Source organism: Watersipora subatra, chromosome 1 (genome assembly GCF_963576615.1).
Source record: "Watersipora subatra chromosome 1, tzWatSuba1.1, whole genome shotgun sequence".
NCBI classification, from domain to species: Eukaryota; Metazoa; Bryozoa; class Gymnolaemata; order Cheilostomatida; family Watersiporidae; genus Watersipora; species Watersipora subatra.
Genome location: NC_088708.1, coordinates 20,590,743 through 20,614,871, shown reverse-complemented (window position 1 = coordinate 20,614,871; position 24,129 = coordinate 20,590,743). Strand labels below are relative to the sequence as shown.

General features: G+C 36.8%; 2 protein-coding genes across 2 annotated transcripts in view; one reads left to right on the top strand and one right to left on the bottom strand.

The window, feature by feature from the left end:
* Window positions 1-78: 78 nt before the first annotated feature.
* Window positions 79-14,143, top strand: LOC137388233 (leucine-rich repeat-containing protein 15-like). The gene is made up of 4 exons (XM_068074755.1): window positions 79-250; window positions 2,115-3,927; window positions 8,201-8,433; window positions 13,300-14,143. The coding sequence occupies exons 2-4, from the start codon at window positions 2,137-2,139 to the stop codon at window positions 13,466-13,468; spliced, it is 2,193 nt and encodes a 730-aa protein (XP_067930856.1). The 5' UTR covers window positions 79-250; window positions 2,115-2,136; the 3' UTR covers window positions 13,469-14,143.
* A 1,245-nt stretch (window positions 14,144-15,388) lies between these two features.
* The window catches only part of LOC137403361 (HAUS augmin-like complex subunit 3), a 31,971-nt gene continuing 23,230 nt past the window's right edge, over window positions 15,389-24,129 (bottom strand). Inside the window, exons 10-12 of the mRNA XM_068089428.1 lie at window positions 21,765-21,900; window positions 18,910-19,075; window positions 15,389-17,572 (exon numbers count right to left, since the gene is read on the bottom strand). Of these exons, the coding sequence (XP_067945529.1) occupies window positions 17,558-17,572; window positions 18,910-19,075; window positions 21,765-21,900 (317 nt within the window). The 3' untranslated portion in view covers window positions 15,389-17,557. The remainder of the gene's footprint in view (window positions 17,573-18,909; window positions 19,076-21,764; window positions 21,901-24,129) is intronic.

Below are 24,129 nucleotides of genomic sequence, written 5' to 3'. Positions count from 1 at the left end.
GTTTTAAACCGCGCGGGTGTACGTGAGAGTACCTGCTGGTCATTCATACAGATACTTTGACGTCTGCATGATCCGTGAAAGATATACAAGCTGTTGAATTAGAAAACTTGCCAAATCACTGTTTGTTCATAGGATAAGTTCAGCTCCATCTACATACATTTTATCAACTAGACAGTATTATGTTCATTCGCAGTTTATTTGCAAGAGGATACAGATAACCTTCATTTTGCATCTATTTTACCATTCAAAGGTATGACCTTACAAGCTTCAATCTGCTAGTTTGATGATATACCATAATACTGTTACAGCGCTCTGCAAATATGAAGTTACTATTGGCCTAATTTGGGCAGTGAGCAGAGTTTATTCGGTGCCACGAGATGGCTAATCTAACATGTGGTGATGGCATTAACAGACTCAAACTGATCATTTAAGGGCATAAATCTTGGCTCACTTTTTTGGAGAGACAAACTCTTACAATATACGCAACTCTTAATTCCCCACAAGTTGAGCGTGAAGCGAATATCTCTGGTAGTGGCAACAATGCAGATGTATAATGACAATTCTCATATAATTTCAGATAGCATGTCTGAATAGCCTATACTGTAACTCATTAATATATTAAGTTAAGTAGGAATTGGGATCTCTCCGACCTTTTTTCACTAAAACTGCGAGCATTTTGGAATCTTAGCATCTCAAACTCGTCAATTGAGCACAAATGCTCGACAAAAGGAGCTACAAGCGACAAAAGGAGCTACAAGCGCTGTCTTACTAAGCAACGCCGGCAACTATTCAATGATAAGCACGCTAGTTTGAATGTCCCATTTGTTAGTTATGTTACTTATCTGTTTTAGTGGGTGACTTGCTGAGCAAACAAATACATTGTAAATTTCTAATGAGGCATGGGCTCTTATCACTTGTCTGGATATGATACCCTGTGGACACGGTTGGCTGACCCTCCTTAAGGTCACCCAGTTTTCTGTTGGGCCACTCGTTAGCTCTCACTGATTCAATTACTTCTAGTCAGACTAACCTCTTCAATTGAATTTAACGGAATACCTTGACTTAGATATACCTTTCATATAAGTTTCCAGGCTGGGCATTTCCGTTTCATTTCATTTGGTACTGGAATACAGATGGGATTAATGTTTCAGACAAATCATCTATTTCTGTTCAAGTGATCAATTACATTGATTTAATGGCTTTAACTCGATTTCTCTCCACCCCACGCAGGTCTTCCCATGCTAACAGCAGAGCTGTTAACTATGTAGATTGCAGGTCTCCAGTTGTGTGACCACATCAGACCGCGGTAGTGGTCAGAGGCTTGACAAGGGATTATCATTAACGGCCAAGTTTAGATACTGGGCATTGTGAGACAGCAGCTGTCACTAGGTCGTACACAGCATCGCTTACTAACTCATTTTCCCCTCTTTCATTGAAATCGCATATTTTTTCGCAGCCAGAGTCTGCTCAACATCATTATAGACATATTAATCAGTTACATTATGAGATTTTTTGACTATAGGCTACGCAGTAAGTGGAGTAGACTGGCAATATTCTTGAGTCCAAGGTGTTGTTGTCGACAAACAGTATTGAAATATTCATATAAATAATTATAATGAGTTTGTTTGTAGTCATTACTGCTTGTAGCCTTGCGAGTTGATTTGGTTATATACCACTGTGCTTTGAGTTGCATAGCTATATAACAAATGGCACCTCTAAACTGCTATGTAGCACTGATACAAGCATATCTGTTGATGGATTTATAGCTTTACACTTCAACATAGTTTTGAGGTCAGCAACCATACCGCAGCTCGTATTCTAAACTTCAAGTTTATAAACGGCCTCCACAAGAAGGGATTGATACGTGCAGTTTTCTGCTAAGTAATATGTAAATGACATGGCAGTGATTTATGGAGTGCATTCTTCTTTGTTCCTACCAACTATGCAGTGGTTTTAGATGAGTAATTAATGCCTCTATGGCATTCCATGGTACCCAAGTCTTGTCAGGTGGCGTTGGAACTACCTTTATCCCCAGTTCACCACTCTTGTTATGGTAATCTAGTTGCTATTGCTAATAGTCTATCAATAGCTAACCCATTTATCATCTTTTTCAGCAAAAACCCCACAGTCTAGAACATGTGGCAGAGAAAAGGCATGCTGCTGGTAGTTCTCCTCGCAGCTATATCAAGCGTTCACTCAAGTTGCGATCAAATCTCTCTGTCGGGATGTAGTTGTGAGCATCCTAAAGACAGAAGCTATGAAATAGACTGTCATAGCAAAGGCTTGAGTGCTATGCCTGCCAAAGTTAATGTCACGTTGTCAGATGGTTATGCTTCTGGGAACTTCTCTTTTAATAGCATAGAAAGTATTCCCAGTTACTACTTTCTGTTCATGTCATACTTTGAAGCTTTGGATTTCACTGCTAACCGACTCGCCGAACTCAACCAGAATTCATTCGCAGGACTTGAAGCTAGACTGAAAACTCTCATTCTGAAACAAAATCGACTCAGTTCCATTCCAGCCACGGCCTTGCGCAAATACATACGTTTAAACTACTTGGATCTCAGCTTTAATAAACTTGCGTCTTCTTGCCAAATCCATACAGCGGATATTGAAACCTATGTGCTTGCCAGCAACGACATTAAAACCATTCCTGACAATTGCTTTTCCGAATCTGCGAATGTCCAAAGCCTTGACCTCTCACGCAATGAAATCAGCTCAGTCGGTGAATATGCGTTCGATGGAATGACCAGGTTAAAGTCACTTGATTTAGGATACAACCAGTTAACCGACCTTGGACTTGGTTTTAGATCACTTAGCGGCATTGATTCTTTTGAGGTTCTGTCTTTACGTGGTAACAGTATGGTCTTCCTTGGATCCATCTGCAAAACTTACCTCCCTAATATCAAGGTAATTGATTTGAGCTACAATGAACTAATCGACATCCGCAAGTACTGTTTTACTCCTTACGCACAGTCCGTCACCGGTCCTAAGATATTTCTCAACTTTGAGCATAATATGGTTGAAGCACTGGCTGGTTCAGCATTCGCTGGGTTGAGTGATCGCCTGACAAGGCTACAGCTTAACAACAATCACATATCTGAAGTTAATGTTAACACCTTCAAAGATTTGAGAAGCTTAGCAATTTTGAATCTGGATAACAACGCCATAGATAATCTCGAGTTTTTGAGGAATTGGGAAGGTAACTCCCTACTTGAACTCTCCATCGCTAACAATCTTATAACGAGACTCGCTCCATCGGTTTTTAGGACGATGGTCAAACTGACAAAGTTGTCTCTTGATGGAAACTTGCTAACGACTGTTGAGTCGGCAGCCTTCAATGGCATGTTTGTGCTCGATGACTTGTCTCTTAATTATAACCTTCTTACAAATTTGGAAGATGGAGCTTTCTCTGGGCTAGATCAGCTCAGAAAACTTCGCCTCACCGGCAATGCTCTCGTTACTCTCAAAAACTGTACATTTTTCAACTTGGATCGACTGGTCTTGTTCCACTATGATGACAACCTTTTACTGTGCGACTGTGATTTGCTCTGGTTGCTTCCGTTCCGGTCTGCCATTGACAGGAGAGGCATACCAGACCGCAACACTGATGAGCCAGTGCTCGATGATAAATGCCACTACCCAGAAGAGTATGCTGGCAGGGACATGGTCAATATGGTATCGTACAAATGCTCGGTCGAAACCACCAACGCCTGCTTCGGTCTTTCCGTATCCTATGATGACCCAGTTGAACAAGCGATGAATGTATCTAGAGAATGGAATACAGATAGAGCTGATGGAGAGGTCAGCTCGATCATCCTTACTCAAACAGAGGTGAAGACGAATACCACAATTTACAATGAGTCACAAACCAACGCTTTGCCTCCCTACTTGCTGAGCTCAATAGAAGACGATACGATCTATAAGGTTAGTGTCACCCTTTTGTTAAGTGAAAGCAGGTAAACACTTGTGGGAATAGAGCTAATTTTAAGTGTGCTACAAGCAGTATAATTAGTGTCCGAACAGCTAGCACACTCTAGAAGAGCATGGATGGTTGGACTGTTGTTCATTTCTCTTGCTCATAAACATTACTTGAATCAAATTGAAGTTGAATCATTTTTAAATTCCTTACTGATTGGTATATTTTTTGCAAAAATATGCTCGATTTATATCCTGTTACAAAAATGAATCCGTTTCATTTTAAATTCCTTCGTGCCTGAACAGGATTCAAAACTACAAAACATTGTTGAGTCTTTTATTTGGAGATTGGTAGAAACGCTCCGGTGCACTTGTATAAGACCTTGTACAGTCAAACATGGATAACTCAAACTTCACGGGACCGAGCGAAAGTGTTCAAGTTATCAGAGCGTTCAAGTTATCAGAGCATTGTCACAAGTCCATGTATTTATTTATTAGTAGATACATGCACATATACAAACTATAATAGAAATCAAAAGCATAAATAGCTTGTTTCAAATTAAATGCTTCTAATGTAAAGTTTAAAACTTTTTTTACCAAAAAGTATAGGAGATTTTTCTATCACTTGAGATTGGTTTGTTGTTTGAGGTGATGTTATTGCCAGGACGTTTTTAGATTAAAATTGGCAAAACTTGATCGTTGTTGAAATGCTCAGAAGAAAATACATCTTTTTCTTTTGAGCGTTTTAACCAAGATCAATTTTGCTGATTTTTCTTGGTTTATGCGAAGGTCACCTCACTTTTCCATGCTTCCGAAAGGCGATCGCTAAGCGGATGTTTGGTAAAAAGCAAAATTCACCAAACCTTTAGAAAGGTCGTTGACAAAAATATTTTGCCAACGGTGGTAAGAACGATGCCTATGAATTATGAAAAGTTGAGGTTTACCTCTATGACTTGGAATAAAGTGATTTTCTAAAGCGATAACAACCGTCTCGGTAGCCGTTGGGCAAAAAACTGTTCGGGTTAACAGTGTTGAGGCCGAGTTATCTAAAGCAATTTATCATTACGTGGGAACGGACCAAAAAAACCGTTCGAGTTAACCATGTGTTCGAGCTATCCGAGGGCGAGTTATCCATGTTTGACTGTAATTATTTTTACAACTGAGACACATTAAGAAAGTCTAAAACATCAAATTAACATAGAAGTTGGGTCCTCTTTTCTTACCCCCCCCCCCCCCCCTAACGCTGCACTTTGAAAAACCAGCACCACCGCTGAGTAAGTCTATGTAATTTGTGCGAACTCGTACATTGATCTTTTCCTCAGTAGTAGTATTTAATAGCATAGTACTAAATTAAATGTATGACACAGTAAATATGAAGTAGGGCTAATAATAATTGTGTTCAAGAAAATCAACTCGAAACTGAATTACTTATTTCATTTTCAATGGAAATCTAGCCAAAGTGATCTCTACGACGAACATTGTGGCATATCCTCCTGATGGCATAAGATATCACAAGTCGCTCATTGCTTTGTGCTGCTTAACAAAATAGTTTTGTCATAATTCATATTTCTTATTTTTGTTTATAATGTCAAAATACCGTGAGTTGACACTTGAAACGCTAGATGAGAAGCTGGCAGCCTGAAGAATGAGTAATACAAAGAGAGAAAATATGACTTGTTAAAACAATGCCGTGACATGAGAGTTTAGTGCCATCAGAAGCTATAGTGAAAGTTCAATGATGTCTAGGTCAGTAAAGCGGCTCTTTACTGTTATAGATCATGATTGAATCGAAAGATTTAAAAGTTTCAGTACCAAATTTTAATATATAACTGAAGAACAACTATAAAACTCTAATTGTTTCTGTTAAAATCGATAAGCAGCACTTTATTAGAAGGATAACTTTGGCTAGCTCCTTATTCGTGACTAATGTATTATATAGTATGTATTAGTGCTTGGCACGAGTACTTCTTGACCAACAGGTTTTTTGGGTATCGGGTTTGCTGATACGGATTTTATGTTTAAAATTTCCAAACATCAGATATATCTTAAAAGTATCAATCAATTTCTTTTTGTATAAGTTATCCCGCATTACTTATTTGAAGTCATCCTCTCATGTAAATTTTCTTTTAATTTTTACACAAATAATCTCAAACTAAACTTGAATTTTTCACTACTATCATGCATTCCGGATGCTTTTACAGTTTCCATTTCATTTGATAATATGCCTGCAAATAAAGGCTTTTTGTTATTTCGATATCAGCAAAATAAAAGATTACTAATCAACATATATATATATCTTAAAATTTACAATGCAATTATAATTTTATTCAATTTATTATCTTTAACTATTTTCTATCGATCGACATTCATGCACGCAGCGTTAATAATCGGGTTATTAAACAGTGCTTAGAGAGCAGTGCGCAATAGACCGAGTTTTTGTCCACTCTACTTGACGGATTCGTGGACCAAAACCCTAAGTCGCAAGTCGAAACCTGAACCCACAAGATCGAATTGCTCAAAGTTTCTTTTACCCGAGACTCGAGAGAAGATAAACCCGCAAGTTCGACGAGTTTTATTGCCCGTGCCCAGCACCAATATGTATTACAAACTTTTTTTTTTAAACTGACCAAGTTATTAATAAAATAATTCTAATTTGCGTTAATTTATCATAACCTTTTCAATTCTAAAACATTTCATGTTAATAATTTTACCAGGTCGACTCAAATATCAAGTTGGAATTATCACAAGCCAATATGATACTTTTAAAGCTGTATAACTAGACACAGACTTGTGCTAATAGGTTGGTTCCAGTTCAATGAACACCTGCTTGGGATCAGTGAAATAATCACTATGTTTCCATGGTGCGCAGTACTTCGATGCAGCCCCTTCCGAAGTCGAGGGGATTGTACGTTTCCATGCTGCGCAGTGGTTTTCAGCAAATTAGCCAGAGGAGAGAAATTGTATAAATCGAATCGCCTGATGGAGAAATTGAATCGATCATGGATACCGAACGTCAGAAACGTTCTTTTTATGCTTCTGTCATCATTATACTTTTATTTACAATACACATTCACAAGGTTTTACAAACCTTAACACAATTTTTACAAAGTAATATATTTTTAATAAGTATTTTTTAAGTAATATATTATTTAAACATTAATTTAGGACGTGCCACCTATTTTTCAAAAAGTGTTGGCATCGATAACAAAGTCTAAGAAAGTAATCACCTCATCATCCTCGTGGGTGCAGGCCATAATTAAATATAGGTGAAAGAAAATCAGAAGAATAGAAAAAAAACAAGATTAGCGGGATAACATTTGTACTAGTTTATGGCCCTCGAAGAATCCGTCTCCACAGCATGAGAGCTATGCACAGCCACTGCGCAGTTGCTGTTTTCTTGCTGCGAATTTGCACTGGCTTCGCACTGATCAGTGCGCAGTGATTTCAGTGCGAAGACGCCGTTTCCATGATTTGGAGAGGGCACAACTCCGAAGCACTGCGCATCATGGAAACATAGTGAATGAGAGCGCAAACAATTTCATAAGAATCTGTAACAGAGCTCATACAAACAATCCTAAAAATATTGAGGTGCTGATCAGTTCAATTCATTAGCTGCCATATCTTGCCACTATCAATATTAGAACTAGGCCAATTTTGTAAAAGATCGATCTTACTGAAACATAAAATTGGCATAGTCACCTGCCGCTCCATGTCGCTTTACGAAGTCAACGCCCGCTCCATGATACCAACATGTAGGTATATTGATGAAAGTCAAGGTAATAGCTGCAGCTGGTCTCTTGAAAGTGTAGGAATAAACATTACAAAATTTCAAAAATGTGCATTTTTCATCTTTTTTTGTTTAGAGGTACTATTTTGATTTCTAAAATTTGCATTAACCTTTCTATTTTTGTGTCATGCCATGTTTGTTTCTGAGCAACCTTTGGATAGGTCTCCAAGGACCAACTTACTTCTATAAGCATCCCAAAACTTCTATTAACCCATGTCCTGTCGATCTTTTCTGGCACCTTGTCAGTTCATGGCTATATTTTACCAACCCTCTAACGCGTCGAATTTTGGTAGATTAAAGCTGGGTCATGGACAGGTGGCTCAGCCTGTCACAATTATGCAAAGCTTTCTATGAACCATTTCCTTTCTGAACAATCATTGTTAATAACAGATCCTTTCTAGACCAGTAGAGTCTTTAAGATGTTGTTTGGAGTACGAAAGGGAACTTGTGTGGTACAGCTCTACAGAACTAGATTAGTTCTGGGTTCGCTTGTAGATCTGTGTAACTGTGAGGCTTGATAATAAGAAGGAGGAAACTGACTGCACTGTCTATCCTGGTATAATAAAAAAACCGACAACAACATTGGCACCCACCACAGAGATGATAACTCCAAGTTCTAGAATGCATCCTGGGTCAATAGCAGCTATAATTCTTGCTATTCTCTTCATCATTCTTCTCGTGCTCATTGTTCTGTTTGCGCTGTATCTCTGGAAAACGGAAAAATACAGGTAGGCTCGTGCAATATTCAGTTTCATTTTGTTTAGTTTAGCTCCTTTACATAAAAACTTTACATGTGAATAATGATAAATTACATGTACTTGGTGTCTGTGAAGGTTAGCAGAATTTGTGAACTTGGCTTTTGACAACCAGTAGATTTTCCGTGAAGCGATAGGATGTTGGAGATTTGTTTTATCGATACGTAAGAATGATTGCGAGCGACTACTAGTGGTCTGTTGACGTGCTGTAGTTTGGAGTCTAACCCCGAGTCGTCCAAATGAATTCTGATAAAGTTCGACGAATCGGCTAGCTGTGAACAACAATACAGTAAATGAATACCTTTTCTAAGCTTTTAAGAGTATTCCGTAACCATGGCCGGAACCATAGCCGTCCTACATTATGGCATTAATTTTGCCAGGAATAGTGTAGCGCTTAGCCTTTGCTATGGTAGTCCATTTCATAGCTTGTCTTTTGAATGCTTGCAACTACAGCTAGCAGAGAAGTATCATAGAGCTGTGCTATAATCAAAGTATCATCGCTGCAAGCTGTTTACAACATCGCATCGGTCCAGATTTGTGGTGATCTGTTACTGATCAGATGGGTAGGCCTAACAATGGCATCACATGTGAAATGTTATAATGATTTGCATGGTAAATGTTCTTGCTGACTAAATAGAGCCCTACGACGATGACTAAAATTCTTACTTCACCGGTTTTTGGCTTCCTATTGACTGAGTATCAATATCTATATTTATGAGTAAAATTTTGTTATGTTGGTTGCTGCATCATCCCATGGTTGACTTTTTGACATACCAATGCTACTGCGAATACACTCAGTTTGTTTAGTAGTACATGTTCAAGCTAGTCTTCTCCTGTTTTTTATAAATGTAGCAATTCTATAGGTTGCCTCACAATGCTATCACACTACGATATCAGATTATTTAAACTAATCCTTGGCGTGTTAAAGAAAGCGTGAAAAAAAACTCATTGAATAAGAATATAGGCGCTTGTTTTGCAAATAAAAGGTAAAACTATCATGCGTATTCAATTATATAAACCTCAATGGTTGCATGATGTATTCTCTAGATATATATGGCTCAATTAGAGTTACTTCATAACAGACTGTGTGTATGTATACTCATATATGCGAGTATATACGTGTACATGCGTGTGTATATATACGTGTAGAGGCTCTGGATTACTACTGAATTGTGATAAAGCGCGACAGTGCGATTGGAGTTGCTTACTTTTTGATTTAGGTGTTCTTACCGTGCAGTCACAGAGCATGTGGCATGAGGTTTTGTCACGTTTAACATCGCAAGAATTAATAAATTTCCAAAACAGTTTAATATCTGTTTCATGAAAAAACTAGAAGTGATACGAAATAAATAAATTTAGAAATGATTGAAGCTGGAGAGGGTGGCTGTGAAAATTGAAGATAAAATATAAAAACGTGAACTATAACAACAGAAAATATAAGTTGTCTTGATTTTAAATTCACATCATTCAAGTTAGACTAGCTCTGCAATTGTATCGCCACCAGCTTTATTTATATCAACTAATTGCGTTAAAACACTTCCATTCGTCTGTCTGTTTTTAACTTGGAGCAAATCTACAATAAATGCTTGTTTTTATAAGCCTCTTGTATCTCTTTATTACTCTATATTTTTACATATTTATTAGTTTTAACATTTATTTATTTCACATAATTTCAATACTAACTCTAATTATTTGAACTATTTATCATGAAGTTTCCTCAGCTGTGAAATGGCTTAAAGAATAGAGAAAGCATAATATTATTATGATTTATTAGTTATCTTGAGGTGTTGACTGATGTTCTGAAAAAAGAATCAAGGAGATTGACCCCCTAGAAGCTGAGATATAGACAGCCAAACACAGGTCTACCTAATAAAGAATCAGAGGAAAACCCTTCGAAAATCCCGAAAACTATGACGTATAAAATCGACTTAATGGTCATGTGCCGGAGTTGCGCACCCTTACCGCCGTTACTTATAATGATTGTTTTGGCTACGAGATGTGAAACGCTTCTCGCGATAGTAAATAATTTACATACTAGCTCTGGTTTCTCAGGAAAATCATTCAAACATTGTGTGGTAAAGGCATTTGCCCACAACCCCTCGTCATGATTTTTTAAAGCAGAAGAGCAGATTTTGACTATTGTGCTTCAAATTTTAACTCGATCTCCACGGATATGCTCCGAAGATCATCTGTTCAACGAACGGCGCGTGTATAGTCTATTTGCGATATCCGCGATTGCAGTTTTTTTAGAATACGAAATAGGAATGGGACTTTTTGTTCCTTCATCATTTTTCTACTGTGTATCTACTGCAGCATTCAGTTGATTTTCATGATTATCGTCACTATTAACAGACTGGAAGTTCACTACAGCCATAATCTTAAAAGACTAACTTGACCGTGCTGCTCTTGCTATAAGAAAAGAAAACGATAACTTTTGCTTTGATTTTTCTATTGATCTATTATCTTATCTATGATTATTTTTTATGGTTTATATAATATTCATAATGCATATTATACAAAATAATAATATAACTGCGTATAGAATAAATGATGTAACTAATATAATTTGTAGAAAATTCCAAATGATAACCGAGATTGATTTAATTGATTCTATTTATTAGCTATAGTTAAAAAATCTGAACAACGCTAAAGATGAGTCTGAATAGGGAAGCTAAGTAGGAGAACAACAAAACTGAGCTGAACTAGCAAGATAGCGAAATGTTGCGAAATAACAGATGCGTGTAATTATTTTATGCTAAAACTAATCTACACGTCAGAGGGACTGGTTCGGAATTCTAGGAGCGATGATTGTTAGGCCCAATTTGATTGTTCTATACTTCCAGGGATTAAACCAATTAAAACGCCGTGATTGTTATAGGAGAGCGCATTAGTTGGCTTAATTGACCAATGACACACAAGTCGATTTCATACGTCATATATTGATGATTACCAAAACACTTTTGTTTTTTGGTAGACCTGTGTTTGGCTGGCTATATCTCAGCTTCTGGTTGGTCAATCTCCTTGATTCTTTTTTTAGAACATCAGTCAACACCTCAAGATGAATAATAAAGCATAATAATATTATGCTTTCTCTATTCTTTAAACAAAATCCGAAGTAACCTTATAGAAATCTTTACTATAACAAAGGCTATGTCTGTCCGTCGCCACGCGAAGAAGCTAAGAAAAAAATGCCTCACGCAGCAATCTAACTCGTATATTCAGTTTGGCAGCCAGGTTGGCTATCGACTGCACCGCTTTACCACCTTGCTGTATTTCAGAATAATTGTGCTGTTACTTACTACAATTGATCTCTCACTGGTCCATGAACCGCCAGACTACTAGTGGTAAATAATAGTAAATGGCTCAAGTTAAATTTGGAATAATCTTGTATTGTATATATTATATATTATATTGTACTGTATACATGTTTAAGCATACATGAGTTTTGACACAAAGAGAAAATTGTAAGAACATATTAACTTCACATGTTGAGGTTTGACTGTATTTGGCAGCGGTGACTGGTACTTATCTGACTGCGACCTCAAAATGCCTATGAAACCTGACACTCTAAGGCGATATTGCATATTCATGTCTGTCAAAAAAAAAGATATATGGATATGAATTGTAATTCGTAACTGCAGTTGGTGTGAATAATTTATGCTGGAAATTGCAGATGAGCTCTGCCGGTGTCACCAACCACTGCATCATCGATGTTAGACTATAATGTCTTTAATTCACTAAGGAGGCTTTACGGTTCAGTACGCGTAATAGAGTATGTTTAGGGGTGTGTATGTATGATATGCAGTCTCTAGTTCGTACTCCTCACATTTGTAGATGAATTAATGCAAATTTCTGTTATGATTTAAGCATGAAATATCTGTGTAGTAAAGGCCTCCATGAATCATGAGTAAGCAGGGGTTTCTTGGTGTATCATTGAAAACTGTAGCCTGAGATTTTTGGTTAATGATCTAAGCCACAATAACTGGTCAGTTACAGTCCAAAAAGTATGTTCAGTGGATGCTTAAAATGTTTGTAATATATTCATTCCTGACTCGTCTTGTAATGCATAGAGTATGTACAGTATGAATCTGGGAAAGCAGTGTGTAAAGAATAGCTCCCGAGTATGTGGATGCGCGTAGGCCTCATTGCATACTCCTGTTTATGTAGCTAAATTGGATGCACTCTTGAGTTGTCATTAAGCGGTGTTACATAGATATATTGTAGTCGTTTGATGGTTCGTCGACCAACACGACAATTTTATACTCAAATAATAGCCAGTATTTGGTTGAAGCAAAACCATCGATTGCTAGCATGATTTGTGTGTCAAGGACGAATTATTGAGCTCAGCTTATTCTGCGAGAAAGAGAAAAGCATTTTTATGGACACAAGAAATTCAAATGTTTTTTTCGCAATGTCATTTTCAGTATCATGTGATTTCATATGTAGAGTGCAACAATAATAATAGATTGAGCAACCCAACAATTATTATAGTCAAATAATAGGAGCAATGATTCCAGCATTGGATTGTAACAAAGGCATGATTGTCAGAGAGTATGAATCAGGTCGAAAGTTAAATAAGTCAAAGTTCAAAGATATCTTTTTATCATAGAAGGCTAACTAAAAGTCAACAAGTTATGCAGCTGACAAGGGAAGTAGATAGTAGCTTAGGAAGTGTAGCATGGAGAGTCACACTGTTGACAGCTGCAAGCTAGAGAACTTGACCTCACATTCCACAACTTGGTTTAATCATTATACTCAATTATTTTGTAATCGTCTCTCTACAGCATGCCAAGTGCCTTTACTGTCATGTACTATATGTCTAGATGTATGCTATCGCAGGGACCTAATGCCAGCCAAATACGCAACAGCGGGTGAGCCACTCAGTTACAATGAGAGTATAGAGGACTCTCCTAGTAGCAGCGGAAAGGCAGATCCGTCAGATTTTAAAGAGCTTGGGGAAGATGAGCCTATGGTGATCAGGAGGCCTCCTGATGCAACAAGTGTTTGATCCTTTTTATGACTGCAGCAGCAAGGAATTTGAAAGCAGGAGCTTGATTATAACTGCATTGCCTCAAAACCAAACTGTCAAACAGACTATCGTAGAAAATGTAGCCTCTTCCCTAGTGCCATATACATATTAAGCAGGACACACGTTACCAACACACAATAGGAAGTCAAACTAAGCCATAGCTTGCACAATCTCTAGTGAAGATATGCTCATACCATGACTAACGAGTGTACTCGAGCCGCGTAGTCTGCTGTCTCACACTTTGAGTAAAGGACATCACTCTTGGTTTTCTGGAGGCTCCAAACATCCTTCTCCATATTTTAACATGTTAATCAGGCACATTTTAGCTACATGTAAATTTTGTAGCCTGTTCCAAACAGCATAAAGCCACAATTGCTGAATAATTTATACTCATGTGATTATTTATGTCTGCATTCGATTAACTCATGTCAGTGACAGCTAGTAGAGGGCTAGTAGTAGCGTGTTTGCTGCCAGGTAACAGCTATCTAATAAAGGAGGTCTGCATACTATAATATAACTTGACCAAAATTTTAGCTGTTATTTTATATAAACCATAGAAAGATATTCTTTGTCTGCTTATTTATCTCACATATTCTGACACTTCTAGACCATCTAGCTTAAATTAGCTATGCAAATAAATTATCAGTTTATAAAAAAGTATAGAATGTATTGATTAAGAGGAGCAACTCTTTCAGGGGTTAGTTGCTGGCATACACTCAGTAGGTCAGTGGTTCGAATCACTGAAAGACTGAATCACTGAAAGACTTTCGGTGATGTTGGAAAGGTCATCTAGCTACAATTACTCCTGTGCCAAATCTCATGAGCAAATGGTCACAATTCCACATCAGGATGTACTATTTGCAGTGGCACCCTAGGTGGGAAACGTCGAAAGATTATTGAATGTATCGTTGAAAATATAGGATGTCACAAAAACTGTCCCCCGGTGATAACAATGTGACGAGTTCGGAAAAGAGTCCTGTAGTCTGAAGTGTTCTGACAAGTGATATACAACAGGTCAAGAAAAAAAAGAGCATTGTGGAGGATCGTTGATTTATTCTTCCATCCGAGATGTAAAGAAAAGCTTTGAAATATCGAATGTCTCCTTGTTAAAAATCTGCTCCAGCATTTGCAGTAAGTCAAGTAACTAGCATGTTCTAATCCTTTGGCATTAACTAATAGGTTATTGCTCAATACAACCAAATGGCAGAGCTACAAGATATCAGGGAGTAATACCTGGCGTGATGACAATGACTATTACATGCAGTATGACAACTAAACTTCAGGGGAATTATCCTTCACGTTAATTGCTCCAACATTACTCAAATTCTGAATCAATTCTGATGAGATAACCTGCACCGACATTGTCTTTTCCTTCGATAGACCCAACCTCGATTCGAAAATGCTGTAGGTACTTAGCCCTTCAAATTTAGCTTGGTTGATGTATACATTACTAGTGATTGGTGATCTGTTTGCAGCACATTCTTTCCAGTTATCAAATGGTTGTACATGTGGTCTTGCTCCGTCTTCAATTAGTAAACCATGAATAGCTGTGTCCATGGCCTCTACCTTGAACCGGCTATTGTAGAATGGGAACTTGTTTTTTATATTTGCATATTGGGCCTACTTGATACTTGCGTCTGCCATTTTTAAATAACCCTGCACCTGTCAAGTCTTTGGGACTCACAAACTTTGCATTGACGAGAATTGTATCACATCTTGTATCCCTGATCAGCGTAACAGGTTTTCTATGGGCTTCTCTTTCATATATTTTCTTCGCCATCTGATTGTTGCATTTTGTTGCAGATTTACAAACAGCTACACCAGGGATGGCCAAATAATTTTGGCCATGATCCGTTACAGACAAATCTGACGAATGAAAAATCCACAGCAAGCTGAAAATGTGTATTTTTCTTTTTTATTGTGCATAAACATGCAATTAGTTATGTACATCTTAAACAAAGCGTCAAATACTAATTTAAAAAACTTCATTTTATACATAATTTGACTAAAAATCAGTGAATAAATGTGCTGCAATAAATATGTCTGATATCAGTAAGAAAAATGAAGAGTGGGCTCTGACTTCACAATACTGTCAAAACACAGTTTTCTGCTAGATACAGAGACTCTTAAAGTTTACAAAAAGGGAATATTTGTGAGTCGTGTTCTATGTTCTATGTTAATTGCTGAAAGCAATGAATTTACAAAAATTCTGAAAAAAGTTTAGAAGAATCTTTTTAAATCAAATTTGAAAAAAATACTTTAAAAAACTTTTTCCGTGTGCTAACTTGAAAGATCCACAAAAAAACTACAAAGATCCAAATCCGGATCTAGATCCGCCATTTGGCCATAGCTGAGCTACACCATGACCGTTTCACTCAGTGATTTCAGTAGACTCACTTATATTTCGCTGGTTATCCTTAATTGAACTGGAAGTCTCATCCCGGATCGTATTCACTGGTCCTGCTCTTCGTACTCTGCTGCTATCATTGGTACTTTATGTCTCCTGTTTCTTTGTGCTGGATTTTAGCCAGCGTTCTTCTGCATGCATGCAGAAATAGTGATGCTGCATTCCATACATCCTCATCGTTATCGAACTTAGCTTGCTTCAGATGAGAAGCCAAATTTTCTGATCATTATGATATGAATTGTTTTATGAGGTAAAGTTGTCTTAGGTCTTTGCCCCTAATAGCTGGATCCACTTGTACATATAAGATGCCAGTCGAGTAGAGAACTCAGGTGGTGTCCATCTTCAGACACCTCCGATTCCTTGAGTTTTTTTTCTGTAGCCTTCCTGAGTTGGGCTGAGAGTTCCGATAATGCTTCATTCACTTTGTCTTAATTTTTCTCTTCTCCAGGAGACAGGCGAGTGTAAGCCTCTGTTGCTTTGCCTCTCAGGTATTGGCTGAGATGATAAGGCCAGTCGGCTTTATCCAGGTTGCAGCCTTATGCCACCCACTCAACTTTCTCCAGATAGCTGTCCCATTTCGTCATCAAAAAATGGAATCTCCGGCTTAGGTTTATTCGTGATCTTGAGTCTGGTACTTTCATGTTTCGAGTGTTCCAGGCTTGCCTCAACTTTGAGTTTTTTGTGTTGCATTCTTCTCTCTGCTTCTAGATCTGTTTTTACTTTCAATAACTCAGGCTCAAGCTTTGCTTCCCACTCCAGTTGCCCTCCTCTCGTTCTTCATCTTTCTCTTCTTGTGCTGCAACTATGGGTAGGTTCTTCTCAACAAACGCAACCGGTTTGTCTTTTGCGAGTCTTATATCCTTACCAATCTGGTCACCTGCTCCATCATTACTAGTGGATGCAAGAAATAGGGCTAGTGTCAACTATGACAGCAAGGCATCAACAAGTAGAACATTAACAGACAAACATGAACAGAGCGAGCAAACCATGTAACGGCTCATAAACATTATAATGTTAATAAATTGAATTGGATATAAAACATGTAGAGTGACACAAATGTGGAAGTAGGCACCATTTGGAATCTTTCAGTATGGAAATTCTAAACCAGTAATGTTTGAAGTTCACACAATTCCTGAAAGTGCCTATTAATGTAAAGTGTGAATAATATTTAGCAGTCTTATGATACAAAGGCTTCTGGTAATACAAGTTAAAATAAAATAGCTGCAAGCTTTACATAAATTATATATTACTAGTACGGCAAAATATGAAAGTGAAAAGCAAAGTGCTGATATTCAAATCAACCACTGTCAAATGAAGAGTGGGTGCTAAAGTGAGCGTTTCATAACGGCTAGTAGAAACCGACCGTAAAAGCCATACAAGCAGGTTGAAACAACCACAAAAAGTTCAGCAAGCAAATTGCAAATAGACTTCAGCATTTGCTTCTGCAGCTTATTTTTGTACAGAATTCTCACAATTGTTGTCATTGCTTCCCCTAAACATCTGTGAACACGCAATGCTTGTTTTACGATGTTCTTCATGTGTGAAGTGTTTGCTCTAGACTTCTGTGTGTGAATAGAGCATTTGCTTCTGTTTGCAGGCATAAAACACACCACCTCCTTCAAGTGGGCCGATGAAATACACCACCTCTTGAAGTGGGCAGATTATCCATTTAGAAGCTGAAAGTAAAACAATGTGCAATAACATTGGTGACTGAGTGAACGCGAAGCAGAGAGAAATTGACCTACAGAATGTGATGGATAGAATGAATAATCATCAGTTGTCATGTTTGTCAGTTGATACGAGTGTCAGTTGGATGTGGTCTCTCTGGTTGATATGGCTTCAGAGATGTCATGTCGGAGTTTTCAGTCTTCCTAGCTGATGAGATGTAACTAGGTCAGGAATGAGAATGTATTGCAACTATGTAGATAGCCATTTCATTCCACCCAGGGACACCCTGTAGTGCTGACAAAAGAGCTTTTAAAGACATTTTATAAATGCCCGCATTGAGCAAATGGTTTGAGGGAAGCTTAAACTTGAAGATTTGTTGATAAACATCTGGCATACAATGGCCCCTCGCTATGCACTGGCCAGAAATAAATAAACACACAACTGTAATCTAATCCGGCTGAGTGAAATGCAAGACAGACGGACAGTCATCTCCGGTGACCATACACTACGGACATAGGAATTGATCTAGACTTTTGGTATAAAGAGACACAAATACATGAGTAGACAAAATAATTCTACATACATAAACATTTCGGTACACATTACAAAATAGCACGGATATGTACATGAACATCTCATTGGTTGAAACCTAGTTGGAGGTACTGAGCCCTGCAAGTGTTGATGTACAGTCAGCTACCTCTGCTGAACCATGAGAATGCTTCAGTCAATATCTATGGTTAAAAACCACTAGTATAAACTAAAATAGGCAATATACTAACAATGTCTCTGAACAGTGGCTAGAAGAAGTGAATCTAAATGTAATGTGATTAAATGTGACTGAAATGTGCTGATGAAATACACTATTGTGCTACAACAACAATGATGAAACTCCAACCTTCAACAGTTCTGTTAGAAATGCTAACAATGCCAATTCGAAGATGCTTGCTATATTAAACTTATCTCTACCAAGAAAGGACAACTTGATATTGATATAATGATGGTTCTAAGGAGTTTACAAAACTTCCAAAGGGTTTGAAATCTTTAAAAGTGATTTACCAGCTGGAGTGGTAGAACAACTACCAGAAATGTGCCGATAAGTTATGTGCTCACATTGTGAACTATAGTATTTAAGTTTAGGAGTTATTTTCCCTCTACTAAATTTGTACCACTTTTCTGGTAATTATTGGTAATATTCGCTGCAGGTTTGAGTTAAAGACATCAAGACAGCCAAACAGCTAAATGCATGGCCAGGTACACATTTCCTTATGCATCCGAGCTGACAATTGGGTACGTCTTCTACGAAAGCTATGAAAAAGACAAGTAAGGGTCACAGAATCTGACTGACCTTTCGTTTCAGGGTGATGGTGGACATAATGGTCTTAATATTGGACTCTAGCAACTTCAGTTCCACCTTGAGCTCTGATAGGCTTAGGCTGAGCTCCTCTGGAAGAAGAGAGCCGTGTGTCTGGTTTCCAAGCAATTGATCCTTGCAAGCCTCATTGGTCTTTTGTCTAAAGCAAACACAGATAAGCATGTGTTTTTGTTTGTTGTGTCTGCATAGACAACCTGCCCATTTCTACAAGGCCTGCTTCAGCCTAAAGTATGCACAACTGTATGTGCAGAAACTTGGGTGAGTTTGCGTTGAATAACAACTACCTTGTTCATAGGTGAAAGTTTATAAGCACTAATATTTACCATATTGAACAAGCCTTACTGTAAAGCCTTTATTTAAACGCCATGGCGCTCTATTTCTCAATCCTTCCCTTAGAGTGGCTCTTTATTAAGGACTAGCTGTGCTAAAGCTACTAGCCGGGTAATAAAAAAGTCTTTGGTCAGAAAATTGATTTGTATTTAATATTTAACAACATTTGCCGTTCTAACTTTCAAACTACATATCATGAGAAAAGTGTTTTGTGTAGTTGAAATAATTTAAGAAAGAAAATCAAACAACTGTAAAGGTTTTAAAACTTTGTCAAACAACTGTAACTTCATATCATGAGGAAAATGTTTCGTGCAAGTCAAATAAATTAAAAGAATAAAACGACTATAAAAAGGTTTAGATTTAATTGTGAAATAATTAGCAATAGCTAAATTAAGTCAGTTTTGCTACGATTACAATAATATATGATTCGGTAATGATACAATTAATACAAACTGAGAAAACAAAATAAAAATCCTGAATATGTAGAATTAATAATAACAATTCTTGCATAGAAGTGTGGTATAAAAAAGGTTACTGTTCCACCAGAAGCTATCAGTCAAAATTTTGAATACGTAGACACTCCTACTCTACAGATACTCTTCCAACAAAGACAATGTAATTGTCCGCGCGAGAAGAATTGGCCTTGACCCTGGATATAATTACTGAACCTTATGAAAATATTTCTTAACAGGGGCGTTGCAACGCGTGGCCCCATCGGGAAAATAATCAGCGTGCGCTATAGCTATATCTATAACCAAATGCAGACAGACACGCATACTTTGAGAAATACATATATATAGATATAGAAGACGGTGTTCAAATAAAAGGTGGCGTTGTATTTTGTAAATACCTCGTCAGAATATTGAGTAGACAAAATTTAACGCGTTCATCGGGCGAATCGAATGCTGCCTATATTTTGCACTCTCTGTCGGGTTAAGCTTTGTGTGGACGAATTTTGTTAATTTACCTCCAACTTGTCGTAAATATGCACAGGGAACCTGATACATGTCTCTACCAGTTGATATCTATTGCTGGCAATTAATCTACGATGGTCTTATTGCTTGTGTTGCAATTTGATGGAGCTTTAAAGTTTTGTATTTCTTTTTAAATTTCAATAAATATTTTAATTCTATAACTATATTTAACAAGGTTGCATAAAAACTCATTGCACTCATTAATGTGTTTGTTACAGTTCGCAGCCAAAACTGGCTTTTTTATGTGGAATAGACGAGGAGTTACGAGTGTTGATCCATTGTAAGCCGAGTTCATATTACCGCTAAGATGCTACCAAATAACATGCTATAAATCTGAAAATTTGTAAGTTATATAATAGTAATAATCTATTAAGTGCTAAAAATATATTTTAAAGAACAAGTGACATGAACAAACCATATTTATAACAGATTATGAAACAAAAAGTAATATTTAAAAAAAATAAACTAACATCTTTAAAACAAACATATTGGCATCGTTTGCTCAAACTGTTTTGTTGTTTTTGTTTGGAACCATTCCATTTTCTTCTGGCTGTTCAATACCTTCCACAATGTCTTCTTACCTCAACTCCTCTTTTGCACAGCTTAGCTAACCGATATTAGCGTCTAAACAAGTTTAGCAGAGCAAAGCTTTTACGCGATGCACTTTAGAATACACTTATACTTATACACTTCTCGCACGAATAAAGAGAAACTGCGTATAATCAGAACAGCCTCAGAATTTTAGCCTCAAATACATAGAAGTACAGACCCCATCGTGAACATGCAAAACTTTTTTCGCTTACATCAAAGTATTGAGACAGCATTAAAAAAGGAACTACCATTGGCCAGATACAGCTAATTATTTCTATGCATTCAAAGTTTTAATAAAAAAACCGTAAAGACTTGGAGTTTGAAAATGGACTTCAATACGAATAAAAACAAACGAATTAATTGTTATTGACGTAATCGAGTCATTATTACTAGATTTTTGGACAGCTTTTTACTGATCCCTTGCTATCATGGGTTCATAAAGATCAAGAACGTCAAATAGAAGTGGCATTCAAATAGAAATGGCGTTCAATTAAAGGGTGGCGCTCTATTTTTCAACCCTTCTCCCATAGTGGCACTCGAATAGAGGTGGCATTCAAATAAAGGTAGCGTTCAAATACAGGTTTTACACTACGTTTGTGTACTTCCTCGATCATGGTGCACAACTGGTATACAAAAGCCTAAATTAGAACAACAGCAAGCAAAGACTGTCAAATGTGGACATAAATTTTAATAATTCAAATAAATTTTTATTTAAATATCCACTGCTAGCGCTTCTGATTGCAACTAATAGAGGGTGTGCTATCATAAAATAAATTATATAAAATTGTAAATACGATTGTTTACAATCTGGTACTTTTAAAGGATTTTCAGTGCAAAGGGAAAGCTTTATAATTCATGCGCTGTATAACAGGGCTACGACACCTTGCATTCTATCACACGCATTGTTTATCTCTTTAGTGTTTTCTTACTCACATCTGTTGGATTGCATGAGTTGGAAACTGGAGAGTAGTCTTCTCTCGATGAAGGTTAGCAAACTTGTGGGCACTGGCAGCAAGCGCCTCATAGGATGTGAATACCTTACCTACACGGCTCTGCTCTTCTCCTTCATCTAAATTGAAATCAATGAATGAGAGCCATCCATCGGTGAACTCTTTGGGATCATGAGCCATAGATATATCTCCAACCGTTATACACAAAATAGGGATGTGCAAACAATCAGACCCCAACATTGTATCACTATGAGTGATATGGAACAAGGCAATAGAATTCAGTAAAATACAGCGGTGTGCAAAATAAACTGGACTAGCGTGTTGGAAAACTAAACTTCTAACTTACATTGTTACTCATTGGGAATTTAGTCAATAATAATATTTTGTATATTAAATTAATCCTCATTTTGTCCTCGTTTCAAATATTTAAACCAACCAGCTGTAAAATTATGTTTTTAAATAATAATGAAGGCTAAATTCTGAACTTTTCATTATGTAATAGTTGAAGATAACAATCTGTACAAGCTGGCTAGTAATTATCAAAGTGAATAAGTGAAGTTCTTGTCTGAGATTCACGGATGCATACATGTCTGTAGGAGTCGGCTCCTCTTGTCAGCCTTGTTTACAAGCCTTAATACAGTGCACCCTCGGGATACGATTACCCTGATATACGATTTTTTCACCTTACGAAGTTGAACATTGTGAGATCTTCACCTCGCTATACGAATTTTATTTCACGATACGATTTTGAGAAAAGTTTCGCCCGAGTTAAGATTTGGCGGTCGGTGTGCTCATAACGCACGTCGAAATAACAAAGACACCGAAATACAGCTTGCCCAAAACATTTTCAGAACGTTTAGAAGAAATACGATGACCAACTTCTCTCGGGACAGCATTCCACGTGGAAAATTTTGTGAAAATTACATAAGCGAGAGCAAATATTCATTTTAGCGTAAACTCATATTTACTATAAACTTTTAGTCAGCATACGTATATAACTACCAGTATCCATATTTAATTCGTTAGCTATGGAATCTGAGACCGTTACAAAACGAAGAAAAAATGATTTACATGTCAACAAAGTTGGAAGTCATAAATAAATAAGAATAAAGCGCCCGTATTGTTAATATTGTCAAGGAATATGGTCGTAACCATAGAGTTATCTCCCCCTAGAGTGATAACTGTGCATTCAACAACACGAGCGTTTCCGGTGCCAACAAGGAGCGTTTAGGCCACGCCCCTTTTTTGTGCTAGTCAATCGTAGTGATCGACAGAACAATAACGTCAGCCATGAGAATGATCATGAATTTCCAGTTAAGATAGTAATTATTGCTCATATTAAAGAAATGATGATTATAGTTTATTACACTAATATATGCTTATTATTTAAAGCAATTCAATACCTACATGCATTGTAAAGGCACTGAATAGATAGTGTTAAGTAAGTGAGTTAATGCAATCAGTTACTCCAATGATATACAGCCCCCACACATGAGGGGCTGTATATCATTGGTTATTCATAGTCTCATAGATAAGATAGATAGTCATACTGGGGTTGTATTACATTGGTGTGATGGGAAGCTAATCGACTGCCATCAACTGAAAGTATTGACATTGTATGGTGATAGAGTGATTCATTGTCACCTCAGTTCACAAACAGCCCTTGCATGTAATATTAGATTTCAATATATATCAATCAAATACATAGACTAGCTTGAAGCAAAGATGTCCACTAGTTAGTGGACATCTTTGCTTGATGTAAGCAAGCAAAAAGTTTGAAAGTTAGAGTGGCAAATGTTGTTATATGTTAGATAAAAATAAATTATACCTAATTATACTAAATTATAATTATTTAAAAATAAAATAGACTTTTTATTACTTTATTTATTAAATAAAGTAATAAAAAAGTAGTTGTGAATTACTTTATTTATTAATTATTAAATTAAATTATTATTAAATAAAGTAATAAAAATTAGCTATGATTACAATAATTTTTCATTGTACATGTAATCATAGCTAAACAGATTATATTTAGCCATTACTTGCTAATTATTTTACATTTAAACACATTTACAGTTTTATTTTTTTTCCTAATTTATTTCAACAAAACAGTTCTTTCATGATATAAAACTTAAAAGTTGTAGTTGTTTGAAAAAGCTTGCAAACCTTTAGAGTTGTTTTCTTTTTCCTCTTAATTCATTTAAACTGCTTAAAAATATTTTCTCATGATATGAAGTTTAAAAGTTAGAATAGTAAATGTTATATAAAAATAAATTTTCTGTCCAAATACTTTTTTATTACTCGGGCAACACCGGGTAGTACAGCTCATAGTTGATGGCAGTTGATTA